The sequence below is a fragment of the Ranitomeya variabilis genome, chromosome 2, assembly GCF_051348905.1.
Source record: "Ranitomeya variabilis isolate aRanVar5 chromosome 2, aRanVar5.hap1, whole genome shotgun sequence".
Classification (NCBI taxonomy): Eukaryota; Metazoa; Chordata; class Amphibia; order Anura; family Dendrobatidae; genus Ranitomeya; species Ranitomeya variabilis.
The window spans coordinates 89208699-89224461 of NC_135233.1; the positions used below are offsets into that span (position 1 = coordinate 89208699).

Consider the following 15763-nt stretch of genomic DNA (forward strand, 5'->3'; position numbering starts at 1 on the left):
CTTTGGCACCAAGTGTTCAATTTTCAAGAGGGAAATGTTACGCAATTTCTCCTGAATGCGCCAGTACCTCTTATGTGGTCGAAAACTACTTTTGAGGCACAGTGCAAAACAGAAGGACCATATTGTAGTGCACATTTTGCTGGAATAGTGCTATGTCACATTGGCAGATTCCTTGAGTGCCATAACGGCAGAACCCCCCACAAGAGATCACATTTTACAAGCTACACCACTCAATCAATTCATCTAGGAGTGTAGAGATCATATTGACACCACATGTGAAGAAAAAATAATTACATTTTTACCCCCAAAGAAATGTTTTAGACCCACCCAGAATTTACATTGTCACATTGAGAAATTGGTAAAAAATGTCACCAAAAGTTCACACAATTTCTGCTGAATGTGACAATACCTCATATATGTCTGTACAGTATTGCTGATCTAATGGGGAAGGAGCACTATTTGACAATTGGAGAACAAATCGTAGAATAGTTTGTGGATTCCATATGCAGAGCCCGTAAGTGCCAGAAGAGCAGATTGCCTCCTCATGTGATCCCATTTTGGAAATTGCACCCCTCTGGGAATTTATATACAGGTGCAGTGATGATTTTGACTCCATGACTGTTTGCCAGAGACAAGCAGCAGTGAATGTTGGTGAGTGAAAATTGCAAACCTGCCATTGTAATGACCAGTACCTTGCAGTGCCCAGCTTGTGCTTCTAGAGTCATGGACCCTGTAAATATAGGCTACTTTCACATTAGCATCGTGCACTGCACGTCGCAATGCGACGTTGTGGCGCACCGACGCATATTGTGCAAGCGCCGCACAACGGGGGCAGCGGATGCTGCGCGGTCGGAAATGCTGGACACGACGCACCAAAAAACGTTACATGCAACGTTTTTTGGTGGCGACGGTCCGACGCAACCGTCGCACGACGGTTGCGACGTGTCGCACTGCGTCGCTAATGCAAGTCAATGGAGAAAAAACGCATCTGCAAGCACTTTTGCAGGATGCGTTTTTTCTACAAAACGACGCATAGCGACGTGCAGTGCACGACGCTAGTGTGAAAGTAGCCTAAGCGTGCTCTCCTTGCTGCAGAAATGCCAAAAGTGGATACTAACTGCGGTTTAGGTGCACTGTGGGGCTCAGAAGGGAGGGGGACATTTGGATTTGGTAGTGCAGAATTCTCTGGATTTCTTTTGGGGCGAGGAGCTATAGCTCTTTTCCAGAGCCGTTGTACTACCAGTAACATGAAAGCCCCCTATATTTTCATTGACAGATGACAGACCTGAGTGGGGACTTGCTTTTTTGTGGATTGAGTGGAGGCTTTTATTGGGAATATTTTGCATGACATTTTGGATCATATTTATCCTGTGCACTACGCTGAGCACTTACATCGGGGTTCGCATGTAAATCTCCGAATGACATGATTGAGATGAAATTCTGAGGCATCAATTCACTATAATGAGGCAGCAAAGTTACGCTGGACTCCGGTCTGGCCTCTGTTCAGCAGTGTCTTTATCAGAGCTGAACAAAATTGTGGTTAACCGCGTGTTTATGCACATAAGCCAAACAGCATCCACAGTGTCTCTACCTCATTTATAGAAAATTTTGCCAGAGTTTCATCTGAATTACATAATTTAGAGATTTACACGAAAACCCCGGTGTAAGTGCTCAGCACAGAGCGCAGGATGAATGTGAGCTGAGCCTTCCTGCGATCATTGGGGTTAGAGTTAACAAATAGCTAGTGAAGAATTGGTTTTATTTATTTTTTACACCTTTTCTAGTGTATTGTAATTGATTAGACGACTTTATTCATCGAGTCGGTGTGATTACAGTGATACCATATTTATATTTTTTCTTAACTACTGTAACACACTAAAAGATGCTTTTTTTTTTGCAAAACAAAGTTTTTGCATCCCCATATTTTGAGAGCTATAAATTTTCTATATTTCTGCAGACAGTCATGTGAGGGCTTGTTTTTTGCAGGACGAGTTGACTTTTTTCGCACAATTTTCAGGCACATTAGATTTTTTTATCGCTTTCTATTCCAATTTTTATGAGGCAGAATGAGCAAAAACCAGCAATTCACTTATTATTTTGGGGGGGAGAGCGGGGGGTTTATGTCATTCACCGTGTGGTAAGTGATTAGACAACTGTATTCTACGGGTCAGTACGATTACAGCGATACCTCATTTATATACTTCTCTATATGTTTTGTTTCTTTTACATAATGAAAACTATTTTATAGAAACAATTATTATTTTTGCATCACTTTATTCTGAGAGCCATAGCTTTTTTATTTCTCTGTTGGTGGAGCTGTATGGCAGCTTGTTTTTTGCGAGAAAATATGACGTTTTCAGCAGTATCATTTTTAATTACATTCGACTTTTAGATCAGCTGCAAGATGAAAAACAATAGTTTTTGCTTTTTTTTTTTTTTTTTTTTAAGATGTTCACTGAAGATGTTAACTAGTTGGGAAGTTTTATAGGTCAGGTAGTTCCGGACATAGCGATACCAAATATCTGTAGATTATTTTTGTTTTTACATAAATGTATGTATTTATTGTTGTTTTTTTGTTCTTTATTTTGTGATATATTTTATTTGTATATATTTCTACAATTTTTTAAACATTTTTACTTTATTTTACCTTGTCCCGGGATGTGACGTCAACTTTTTTTGCCCTGATCGCAAGTATAATACTCTGCAATGCTTTTTGCATTACAGGGCAGTAGAAAAGCATCTCGCATTTAGGAAGGAGGCATGTCCACTCCTGCTCTGAGCAGGAACTGAAAGGCCGCCCTACCTGGATGACCCCATGGCTATTTTCGGCCCGGGGTCACCATGGAGAACATTGTCACAACTTGATCACAATTGCATTGTGCCGATCGGAGCAAAGATTGATATGTCTATTGATATGTCACTGTCAGAATTAACAGCGGCATCAGAGGAGTTATACCCCCCGCAATCGGCGATGCCTCCCGCAGTGCCGTCCATGTACTGCCGATGTCCTGAAGGAGTTAAAGACACCATGCAGAAATTAAAAAAAAAAAACAATAGTAGACTCTGCCAGTACTATAACTTTTGGAAAGCAGCTAATACTTTCAAAAGACCTTTTTAAAGGGAACCTATCACCCCGTTTTTTTAAAGATTAGATAAAAATAGTGTGAAATAGGGGCAGAGCTGGGCTTTACATTAGTGCTTTTTTGGAGACTTTATTCCCCTGTTAGGCTGCCGAAATACCTTTGTCAAGTGGTCGTTTTGTCCTGTCACTCAAGTTGGTCAGGTCAGATGGACGTGGTTAAATAGCGGTTCCTCCCCCACCTCTTGCGTTTCTCTGCGAAGTTTAGTACCGCCGTTGGCGTTGTGTTTAGCGCCTGCGTAGTTACGTCTAATTTGGCGCCTGCGTATTATGCTTTGCCCAACTGTGGGCATAGCATATTTTGCATCACTGCGCATGCGCGGGTCGTAACTTTAGCCTTGGTGTCCCGGTAGTGTTGAGCATTCCGATACCGCAAGTATCGGGTATCGGCCGATACTTGCGGGTATCGGAATTCCGATACCGAGATCCGATACTTTTGTGGTATCGGGTATCAGTATCGAAACAACATTAATGTGTAAAATTAAGAATTAAAATAAAAAATATTGCTATACTCACCTCTCCGACGCAGCCTGGACCTCACCGAGGGAACCGGCAGCGTTCTTTGCTTAAAATGCGCGCGTTTACTTCCTTCCGTGACGTCACGGCTTGTGATTGGTCGCGTGCCGCCCATGTGGCAGCGACGCGACCAATCACAGCAAGCTGTGACGTAATTTTCAGGTCCTCAATGCCTAATTCTAGGCATTGAGGATTTTAAAATTACGTTCCGGCTTGTGATTGGTCGCGTCGCGGTCACATGGGCGACGCGACCAATCACAAGCCGTGACGTCACGGGAGGCAGGAAACGCGCGCATTTTTAAATTACGTCACGGCTTGTGATTGGTTGCGTGCCGCCCATGTGACCGCGACGCGACCAATCACAGCAAGCCGTGACGTAATTTCAGGTCCTGAATGCCTAATTCTGCATTCAGGACCTGAAAATTACATCACGGCTTGCTGTGATTGGTCGCGTCGCTGCCACATGGGCGGCACGCGACCAATCACAAGCCGTGACGTCACGGAAGGAAGTAAACGCGTGCATTTTAAGCAAAGAGCGCTGCCGGTTCCCTCGGTGAGGTCCAGGCTGCGTCGGAGAGGTGAGTATAGCAATATTTTTTATTTTAATTCTTTCTTTTACACATTAATGTTGTTTCGATACCGATACCCGATACCACAAAAGTATCGGATCTCGGTATCGGAATTCCGATACCCGCAAGTATCGGCCGATACCCGATACTTGCGGTATCGGAATGCTCAACACTAAATATGGTATCATATCGTCACCAAGGCTAAAGTTACGACCCGCGCATGCGCAGTGATGCAAAATATGCTATGCCCAGAGTTGGGCAAAACATAATGCGCAGGCGCCGGAGGCAAATTCACTGCGCAACTGCTAAGAAAAAGCGCGATCTGTGCCATTCACAGATCGCGTTTACGAAAGACACGCCGAGAAGCAGGGGGGAGGAACCGCTATTTAACCACGCCCATCCGACCTGACCAACTTGAGTGACAGGACAAAACGGCCACTTCACAAAGGTATTTCGGCAGCCTAACGGGGGAATAAAGTCTCCAAAAAAGCACTAATGTAAAGCCCAGCTCTGCCCCTATTTCACACTATTTTTATCTAATCTTTAAAAAAGGGGTGATAGGTTCCCTTTAAGATCTACCGCTCAGCTGCCTCCAACTTGGAAGAGGTAACCAGTCTGGAAAGACAGATGTTCGAGATTTAAATTAAATTTAATCCAAAGTATAAACAGTAGCGGAAACTAGGCCCTTCTGGGCAAAGTAGAAAGAATTGCAATTATACCTCCTCTTGAACATCACTGATCTTCCTCAGAAACCCAGTGTGAAGACACACAGCATTGTATCTTAATTTACCAGACAACTGTTTTTAGCAAACCAAGAATAATAGAATGTTTGTGGGCTTTCGAATTTGTGTTGATTTCTGGTTGGTCAAGAAAACAACAGCTTTTTGTTTGTGTAAGCCGGTACTATTGACTTGTATTGTGCACTTATCCTTGATCACTAGTGATGTTTGCTGATATGCTAATTATGCATTATTATGCCACACTGTTTTAACCTAACTCTGTGTTGTCTGAGAAGCGTTACGTCCACGTTAAAGGGAGAGTGGGCATTTGGCAGGACGATCCCTGGTCCATGCAGTTCCGGCTAGCGGACTCTCATGTCTCCTTACCCAGCATTGATAGGGAGAGGCATAGATGATTTCTGAGTAGGTGTGAAGACAGTCTATGTTAAAGGGACACCCAATCCTACTGAGAGAATAGACGTTGATTATCTTGGCATGCTCCACTGTTGACATAACATTTCAGACTGGCTTGCCTGTCTTCTCACAGTATGCATATAAAGTTCTAGATTTAGAATCCACTTTCTTCGGTGAATATATTTTTTTGTTCAGCCAATCTTCTCTCAAATACAAGGAGCTTTGATTATAGACAGCAGAGACTGCCCATCACATGATTATACAGGTTTTTTAAATCAATACAAGACTCCTTATGCTGCCTACTTGTTTAGTATAGAATGCAGCAGGCAAGTTGTCCCACTCAATTTGGACATCATAGGATTGAAAAATTAGACTACAGTATACAACATTTACTATTGATTTTAACGAGCTTCTTCTAGTGCTTCTTTAAGAACTCTTGAAAAAGGCGAATCACTACTAGGTTGTCTTTCCTCAACCAAAATCTGTCTCTTGTAATCAATTTGACTTGAAGGAATCACTGTTGATGATGGTAGAGATGACTCTGACATTAAAAGATGTTGAAGTTTCTATACAGCATTACTTCTCTTGGGGTTAAAAATTATTGCTTAGCAAACAGGCAATCCCTGCATGTGTTGCAGCTGACGAACAGCCGCAGGGACTCGAACATATTTTTCGAGCATGCCAAAAACACTCGGTTAGCACACGAGCCGCAAATCATGCAACCGCAGGGACTCAAACATTATTTGGGCACGCCCAAGACACTCAGATAGCACGTTATCCGAGCACGTTCATTCATCACTATTGCTTATCTGATGGTCAATTGCTGTTTAGAAGACCTTCTGCAGCAGCGTGAAGTTACCTACATGAATATTGCTTGGCAGACTGAGGAAAGAAAATTTTAACCTATCCAAGGATTCATCGTGTAGGAACTTAGCTGCCATTTTCATAAGAGGAAAGCTTTTAAGATCTCCTCTGGAACTGCTTTAGAGGCTGTAACAGAATATTAGGGAATCAGGTTTAAAATCCATTGGATCCTTCTCAGATGGGGAAAAAAGATTTTACCAAGAGCCAGGCTACAGTTAGATCAACTTTCGGATGACTGTTTTATTCATTGGAACAATTAGGTTAAATTTTATGTATTGTTTTACATTTAACTCACTGACCATCTTCTGCAGTTTGTCCCAAACATTCTGAAACCAGTTTGATTGCTCAATTGCCGAGAAGGAATAAGGGTATGTGCACACTGCATTTTTTACACACTGGCATACCCACTGTGTTTTGCCGGAGGAAGACGTTCGAGGACATGCTGACGTATTTTGTCCTAAAGCTTGTTTTTCTGGAATCTTTTTGGTCATTTTAACCTGTTTGTATTTCTTTTTTTACATTGTAATAGAAATTATTTAGCAATTTCCAAGTGGAAGCCGCCTGAAAAATGGTCAGGTCACTGCTTTAGACGCTTCGCAGCTTTTAAAGCATGATGTGGTTAACAAGCACAGCAAGTCGTTTTGACGTTGCAATGCATATATTTTTCTTTTTAGTATCTTTGATTTCTTTTCAGGCCATTTTTAGTAATCATATCTTCATGAAAAAGATGATAATCTGGAGAAACGTCATTGTAAGAATCATCTGAAATAGCTTCTGTATCAAAAATAATTACTGTGTCACAGAAAGATACAGATGGATGAGAGGAGTGAGGTTTTTTGTTGTTTTTTTTTTTTTTTTGCTCCTTTTAGGTTTAAATTTTGGAGCAGATTTAACTTCCTGCAAGGTAAGCCAGCTATTCTGTACGCCAGGACAAAAAGCTTAAAGCTCCCGAATGGATAGGCTAAATTTTTTTAAAGGCGGTGCTGCATTTTTTATAAGACTGACTAGCTAGAAGCCTTTGGCTATTCACACGTTGCATTTCTGCTGCAAATTAAAAGCTGCTTTTTAGAGTAACTGCAAAAGCGATAAGATTTCAGAAATTGCATGCACATACACACCTGACTGAATTGGAAAACTGCAGTATGTCACTTCTTTCAGTGTTTTGCTGCTGTTTTTCACCAATAGAAAGCAATGAGCAAGTGCAAAAAAAGCAGCAAAATCACTGCCATCAGTTTTTGCAGTGTTTTTGGTGATAAAAACGCAGGGACAGCAGGATGTGAAAGCCTTTATTTTTGGGATTTTCCCAAGTGTAAACCATAATGTTTGGCATATTCACATGAGCATGGCTGTTATAATTAGTACACTTAAATTAAAGGGGTTATCCACTACTGGGACAAACCCTTTTCATACCCCATGCTTGGCCCCAATCAAATAAAAAAAAAAAAAAGCTTAAACTCACCTCCTGTGCTGGTGCCGTTCCCATGGTGTCGGCAGTTGCTCTTGTGCTGTGTTGTTGGAGCGCCCCCATGGGGTACTCGGCACCGGGTGCGGTTCACAGGGGGATGTCACAGTGGCTGACCCAGTCCGTGGCCCTGGGACATCCGTGTAAAAGGGAAAGGTCTTTAAAGGGATAAAGTTTGTGTTCGTGACGCCACCTGTGGTATTCGGTCAGGGTGACCGAAACTGCTTTAAGGGGTCCGCTGGGGTGATGTTATGGCAGCTAGATGGTGTACCTTCCCACAGGTGAAGTGTATCCCCAGGGCTTCCCGGTATGTAGATGTGGATGGTGAGAGGCGCAGAGAAGAACGAGGACACAAGGTTGCAGTCTCTTTACCTTTACTGAAGACTTCAGTCCAGGGCACCAGATCATGGGGCAGGCAGAGTCCGGCCGGTTTGGAGGCAAGTCCAGAGTCCCCTTTGTCCAGGTGGAAATCAGTAGCCTTCCCTTGCGCTGCTGTGGTGTAGTCCCTTACTGCCTATGGCTTCACATAAGGGTCTCACAGATGTAATCTCTCTCTCTGTCCCCCATATAGGATAGGACAAACCCGTATGACTGATGGCTTGAGGCTGTTTATAGGGACTCTAGCACGCCCGGGCCTCCATAGGTTGCCACCGTGCCTCCTGGGTGTAGGGCGGACAGGTAACTTGCAATTAGCTGTCCTGACGGTCTCTGGAGCAAAGCATAAAGGTCGTTACTCCCTCGGTGTTCTGGCTACCGGGCTTCTGCGCCTCAGAAGGAGGCAACCTGTGTAGGGCTGGTCCCCTTCTGGTATCCTCTCCTTTGCTCTGACTTCCTTCACGCTCTCTGCAATCTGTTCGGCTTTCTATCCGTCTGTTTCCTAGGAGCTGCAGCACTTTAGCCCACAGGGCTCCTCTCCTTTCTTTCCCTCTGTCTCTGACAGGAACTGAACTCTTTCCCTACAGATCAGGATGTTCTTATAGGGGAGTTCACCTTAAACAGGCTTAGAGCTCCCCCTGGAGTGTGAACATGTTGCATGCATTGTGTTACCTGGCAAAGAGTTCTCCTTCATTGCCTCCAAACATAGCATCACTCTACTTGAGAGGAAAGCAATACCACTGCGACGACCAGGACCCTGGGGCGCCGCATTGTGACATGTGATGCCGGGGCCCAATCAGCGCTGACATCACTGTCCTCGCCTTCAAACACATTTAACACAAAGAAGTCAAAGATCAGACGCAGCCCAGTTTCCTCTTCATGTACAATTTATCCAAAGGCAGGGACAGTGAAGCTGGCACTGATTGGGCGCTAGGGTCATGTGTGTCACAACAATCTCATTGGAATCCTGAAGTGCCAACACCACGGGAATAGCACGGCACAGGAGGTGCGTATAAGCTTTTAAGCTTTTTTTAATCTTATTTGGGCCAAAAGCAGGTATGGCAAGGAGATGTTTGAATAGCAGTGGCTTTCTCCTTGCAATCCTGCCATCTACACCATTATTGTTCAGTGTCCTCCTGATGGACTGAGGAACATAAACATTACAGAGGCCTTTAGTTGCTTAGAGGTTACCTTGGGTACCTTTCTGACCTGACATACTATTATATGCCTGGCTTTTAGAAAGATGTTTACTCCTGGTTAGGGTAATAATAGCCTTGAATTTCCTCCATTTGTTACTCAATTTGTCTGTGGTTTAGTGGAGTCAAAACTTTTTAGAGATGGTTTTGTAACCTTTTTCTGCCTGATAAGCATCAACCACTTTTCTTTTGAGGTCCTCAGTAATCTCTTTTGTTAATGCATTGTACACTTCTCAAAAGTGTTTTGAAGTTCAGACTTCAATAGATCTTTGATTTTTAAAGGGAACCTGCCAGCAGAATTGTGCACAGTAACCTACACAGAGTGTCAGGTTGGCGCTGTTATACTGATTACAATGATACCTTGGTTGATGAAATCCATCTTGTGGTTGTTGTTTTTTCTTTATTTTCAGTTTGGAGTTAATGATATGCTCGTGCTTGGGGGTGGGTCTGTGGGGGGAAGAGCTACTATTGCGCAGGCGCTGGTGGTGCCATCTTGCCAGAGAGAAAAAAATTCCTCCTCCAAGATGCACGCGCAGTAGCAGCCATCGGTGATCGCCAAGAGCTACTATTGCGTAGGTGCCATCTTGCTAGGGAAAAAAAATCCTCTTCCAAGATGGTGCCTCCAGCGCATGCGCAGTGGCAGCTATTGTTAAAAAAAATAGTTTTGCTATATCTACTCCTGTAACAAGTCCAATCTATCAAACTACAAAATTAAGTAGCATCAGTACATGGGTTAGCGAGAAAAAAAATCAAAACATCAGAATTGCATTTTTTGGTTACTGCAACACTGCAAAAAATCAAATAAGAAGTGATCAAAGCATCATGTCTATCCAAAATTATATGAAAAATAAGGGCAGCTTAGGGCACAGAAATAATCCTTCATCCACTAGTTCTACTGAAAAATGAGAAAGTTATGGACGTCAGAAAATGTCGACAGAAGCAACATTTTTGTCTTTTTTTTTTTTTACAAATTTTCCAAATTTGTTTTCTTGCAACCTAAAAGGATTTGTCCATTACTTTATAAGTCCCTTTCATGTAAACTAACTGCCATACACAAGCTCAATACCCAATCCCTTGCTTTCCCAAATCCTGCTGTAACCTGTGCTGCTTTCCTGGTCACATGATTTCTGGCTGGGGATTCCCTGACTTCTGGTGATGGCATGTCACAATTTCTCCTAGATCCCAGCTATGAAAAAATGACATATAGGCGTGGCTTATTTTGTGGGTGGGCTTGGCTCCATTCAGCAGAGCTCACGCTGTGCCTGTGCATGCTGCTGCAGACACAGCTCTCCCTTGTATATGAATGTATGCAGCTGGGTGTATACATGTATACACACACCCTGCTCTATGCCCTGTATAATATATGATATCTCCCTCCCTATTTATCCATCCATGTCAGGGAGGGGGAGGAGGGGATAATCTTTATTATCTGGGCTGGTGTAATGGTGCTTTGTGCATCCCTGCGGCAGTGTCCTGCACAGGAGATGGTGCTGAGGCTGTGACTCTGGGAGAAGTGGGAGGGGTTTAGGCAGAGTTACAGGGGCTGTGCAGCCCAGCACAAGGACTGATGGGAAATGTAGTCACAAGATTCTGAAGAGGAAGTGATGGCTGTGACAGCAGAACTGGTGCCAGGCACGGGAAGTGAAGCGAGTAGTATAACAAAAGAACATGAAACTGGCAGAACACTATAAAGGGATCTTTAGGCTCATCGTCCTTAAGCATTTATGGCAAAAAACAGTAACAAATTTAGGGTAGTGGACAACCCCTTTAAAAAAAAAAAAAAATACAAGTTTGGCATCACTGTGTTTGTACTGACCTGGAGAATCACGTTTCCAGGTTGTTTTCATAGCATAATGTAAGCCATAAAAACAAGACTCACAATTGTGGAAATGTGTTTTTTACCCATTGTCACCACAATGGGTGAATATATCATTGGTGTAACCCGTGCAGCCGCACTTCAATGTTATTCTCATTCTGTTACTAAAAAGAAATGTAAAAAATCTGCGTCAGTTTTCAAGGATGAATGTTTCTTTATCGATGTAGAACAGACATCGTGTTTGTCTCCCATGCTCTACATAAATACTTTCATTAAAAAAATACAGCTCCTTTTTGGATAATGACACAAAGTTCCAGAAATAATGTGAGTTTTCCACACATAGGGCTGCTTTCAGAAAGCTGTCAGGCTGGTTTTGCACATAGTGTGGGGGAGGGAGATACATTGCAGCTGTCTCCCACTCCTCTGTCTATTTCACACTAGACAGACTTTTAGAATATTGAGCTAAAGCTGTAAAATAAAAACTGTCAAAATCCAATACTGACTTTAGTGCTGCATTGTTTAAGGATAACTGGTGCAAGAGGATTTGTACTAAAGGATCTGTATATTTAAAGGAAACCTATCACTCAATTCAAGCTGCCCAAATCATGGGCAGTATGAATCCAAGCTTGGATGCATGATTGCAGCCAAATAGGAAATGCCAGAGATTATAAAAGGAAACATAGTTTGAAGATCTGGCCGAGGACTATAGGGAGAGGTGAGACTAATCCGGCTCTGTTCCCGTATGGCTTCTCCCAGCACAAATCTAGGTGATTGACCTGTCTCTCCCTATGCACACACACTCAAGTGAGAGAGCTGTCAATCAACTAAAGCGAGGAAGGGAAAAGCCAGTGGGGGCAACATCCAACTAGTATCATCTCTCCCTATGGTCCTCAGACAGATCCTCTATGTTTTCTTCGAAAAGCTCCAGCATTTCATACTTTGCTGCAATCGTGCAGCCAAGCTTGAATTTTTGTTGCCCATGGTTTCAACCCCATTTCCACTCTCTGTCTATAGGTAATAATGCAAATTGTCTCTTCAGAGAGGAAGAGGACTAGAACTCTAGTGCCACCTATTGGAAGTAACAATGCTAACAGTCAATGTCAACCCTTTATCGAGTCTTGTCATATGACTTCGGATAATAGCCAAACCAGAATCTCAATTTGCAGACACTGTGTTTCGGGGTACTGCCCCTCCTCAGTGCAAAGTTTGAGATCTGGTTTGGCTGTGAGACGCGTCTGACCGGGATCCAAGAAGTATTGTTTCTCCTTGCGGAGAGTGACATGTTAAGCATGTCGAGATGAGGAGACTTAAAGCCGCAATGCTTTTCTGGGAATTGGTAATAATATCAGCTTTGTTCATGCTATGCTGCTCAAACGATGCCTCTCCACCACTGCTTAAGGTGTTTGTTGACAGGCTGCAGCGGTGACCAGAGGACCTTAGCACATGTGTCTCTGCAGCCAATCACTGAGCTCAGCAGTGATGCAGAGGTTCTTAGCATGGGATCAATAAACCCAGTGATTGGCTACAGCGGCCACTTGCTTTGTAGTAATTAAATTACTACTGCAGACAGTCAACAAAGCCCGGGGGCAGCAGCAGAAGGGGCGAGTATCGCTGACTTTGTAATTTTTACCTGGAGTAAGCCTATGGGGTTTACCTCTTTATGACCTTTGACATAAATTGATTTCTGCTATGTATAGTGCAAGCGACCGAATGATCGCAACTTCCAGTCCCCTGAGAGGATTATTAAATACAGTAAACAGTAGAAAAAGTTTTTAAAAATGTGAAAAACATAAAAAAAAGTTCAAATCACTCCTCTTTTGCCCCATTAAAAATAATGATATAAAAATAACACTACACATATTTGGTATCTCTGCGTTTGTAAAAGTCCAACCTAACAGCATAACGAGAAAAAAATAAAAACCTCAGAATTATGGTTTTTTTTGGCAGTTGCAGCATTGCAATTAAATGGAGAAACCTGGACAGAATATTATGACTGCAATGATCATCATTTTACAGTTCACAGCAGGGGCGTACATAGAAATCATGTGGCCCCATAGCAGATATTGGGCTGTCACATAGTCCTCCAAGCAGTATAAGTGGGTCCCCACATAGCCCTCTGAACAGTATAATTGGCTCCCACATAGCCCTCCAAATAATATAAAGGCACCCACATAACCCTCCAAACAGAATAATGGCCCCCACACAGCTTTTCAAACAGTTGAATGGCCTATACATAGCCCTTCAAACAATATAATGGCCCCTACATAGTCCACTAAACATTATAATTTACCTCAAAACAATATAACTGGCCTCACATAGCCCTTCAAACAATATAAAGGCACCAACATAGTGCCTCAAACAGTGTAATGGCCTCCAACATAGACTTCCAGATAGCATAATGGCACCCAACATAGCCGTCCAAACAGTATAAAAAATACTCACCTCTCACCTGCTCCGATCTCTATAGCATGTGATCTGAAGCTCTGAACAGTGGGCACGTTGTTTTGACGTCATTGCGCCCCCTGCACTGAGATATCAGACGCACAGGGAGAACGATGGAGCAGGGGTGCAGATACAGTTGAAAATGCCAATGGTGGCACCACCTTCATCCCCCCGAATCACGGGCCCCATAGCGGCTGCATGAGTATTAGTGATATACCTCTGGTTCACAATGAATGCCGCTAACGTCTTCTTAACAGAATTATGGATTGTAGACATATATCACCTGGAATCGTAATAATTTATTTGACATTTTTTTAATTAGTGTCCATAATATTGTTGGCTGACCGTATTTTTTTAATAAGCTGTCCAGAAATAAAAATAAAAAAAAAAAATTTGCAACCCTAGCCTGAATGCAGTCAGCTGCGCACACCAAATCAAAAAAATGGCCTGGTTGAGGCCTTAGAAGATGGGTAGCCCCTTTAAACTGAATAATTATTCTTGCAAGTGAACACAGGTGGCCGGCACCGCTGTGCTAATCCAGGACAGCAACTCAGCACCGACTCAGGGATCCCGGGTGCCACAATTGAAAAGGAGCCAAGGCAATGTACAAATCCACAAATACGAGGAGAAAGTGGCACTCACCGTCCCATAAAATGTGTTTTATTTGGATTCATATGAAGCAAAAAGCAGGAGAGTACAAAGTGGAGTCGCACTGGATGACTGCCGTTTTGCGCTAACAAGCGCTTCTACGGGTCCCCATAGAGGACAAATAGAAGCGAAACGGCAGTCGTCCAGTGCGACTCCACTTTGTATTCTCCTGCTTTTTGCTTCATGTGAATCCAAATAAAAGGACATTTTATGGGACGGTGAGTGCCACTTTCTCCTCGTATTTGTAGATTTAAATAATTACTCTTCCAAGATTAATGTCAGCGATAGAATTTGCCAACCTACTTTTGCTATCTCGACCAACATAAAAGCTTGTAAAATAACGAGGATCACAGAACAAGATTCTGTTTGCTTTTATTATTTCAAATCTCAAGACAAAGATGTAATAAAGTACAATTCCACAAAAACAATTCCACAAGCATAGTAAAATGTCCGTTCTAGACGTATGAATATATGTCATTTATCTTTGTATCAACAGCAAAAGTCAGAACAGACATATTGAACAGTGTAAAATACTATTTGTGAACAATGGACTAGATTTTGCTTTTCTGGACTAAATATATATCTTTTTTTTTTTTCTCTTTCGAAGAGGCAGTGACAAGAAATGTAGGAATGTTTTCAGCTGAATACAGTATCGCTCTGAGCTACAGGTATTGCTACTCCTTGTATCAGCGTGGTCGGTTATTGCTAAGCTTTTCGGCAATCTTCTGTAACTCCAGATCCATAATAGCCAGATTCTCCAATTCCTTCTCCTGCGGAGATAATATAGAGGATTTATATATAGACCATGGATATAATATCATGCAGCAAGAGATTATTATAGTGTGGGCCCTAGGCTGTCAGCACCAAGTAGGTATATAAATCACAGTTTATACATGGTGGCGTACACATTCCATGGCTTCATTTAACAAAACCATAAAAACTGTTTAAAAATAGTAAGAAACCTCTTTGTTGCCCGTGATAACCAATCACAGCACAGCTTTCATTTTTTATAGTGGTCTTGTATAAAGAAGGCTGCATTGTGATTGGTTGCTATGGGCAACAAAGATAGTTTCATAAATCTGGCCTACTCTGTGCCACCCTTCGGAGTTGCCGTGCCTTTTTTAATATAGCATGTGTTAAACCATGACACCGGTCTTTCTTGAGGGATCCATACTGAAGTACAAGCTCTAACTATTTGATTAATTCCATCACTCGATGGATTCTTTCTCCAACTGTGTCTATAATGGAGACAGGAAGATTGTGAATGTCAATAATATCCCAGGGTAGAGAAGCAGTTAGAGTAATGGATGTTCAATATGTATTAAGGTACATCTGTCACCGCAACAATGGGCTCCTGAAAGACGTTCTCACAGCAGTGATCCATGATATTCATTACAATGGAGGAGCCTGTGAATAAAGTAGGGGAGTTCTTACTCATGGAAGCTTGCAGTAGTCGGCCATTTTGCTCCGTCAGTTGACTGAGTATCACAGACTCCGGATTTGGCAACTAAGCCTTAAAGGGAACCTGTCACCTGAATTTGGCGGGACCAGTTTTGGGTCATATGGGCGGGGCGTGTACTTGCGCAGGCGTGTACTCCGGAGG

At 42.6% G+C, this 15763-nt stretch overlaps 1 protein-coding gene across 1 annotated transcript in view; it reads right to left on the reverse strand.

Annotated features, from left to right (window-relative positions):
* Nucleotides 1–14516: 14516 nt before the first annotated feature.
* Nucleotides 14517–15763, reverse strand: part of CHGB (chromogranin B) — a 41533-nt gene continuing 40286 nt past the window's right edge. Inside the window, exon 5 of the mRNA XM_077282654.1 lies at nt 14517–14930. Within this exon, the coding sequence (XP_077138769.1) occupies nt 14847–14930 (84 nt within the window). The 3' untranslated portion in view covers nt 14517–14846. The remainder of the gene's footprint in view (nt 14931–15763) is intronic.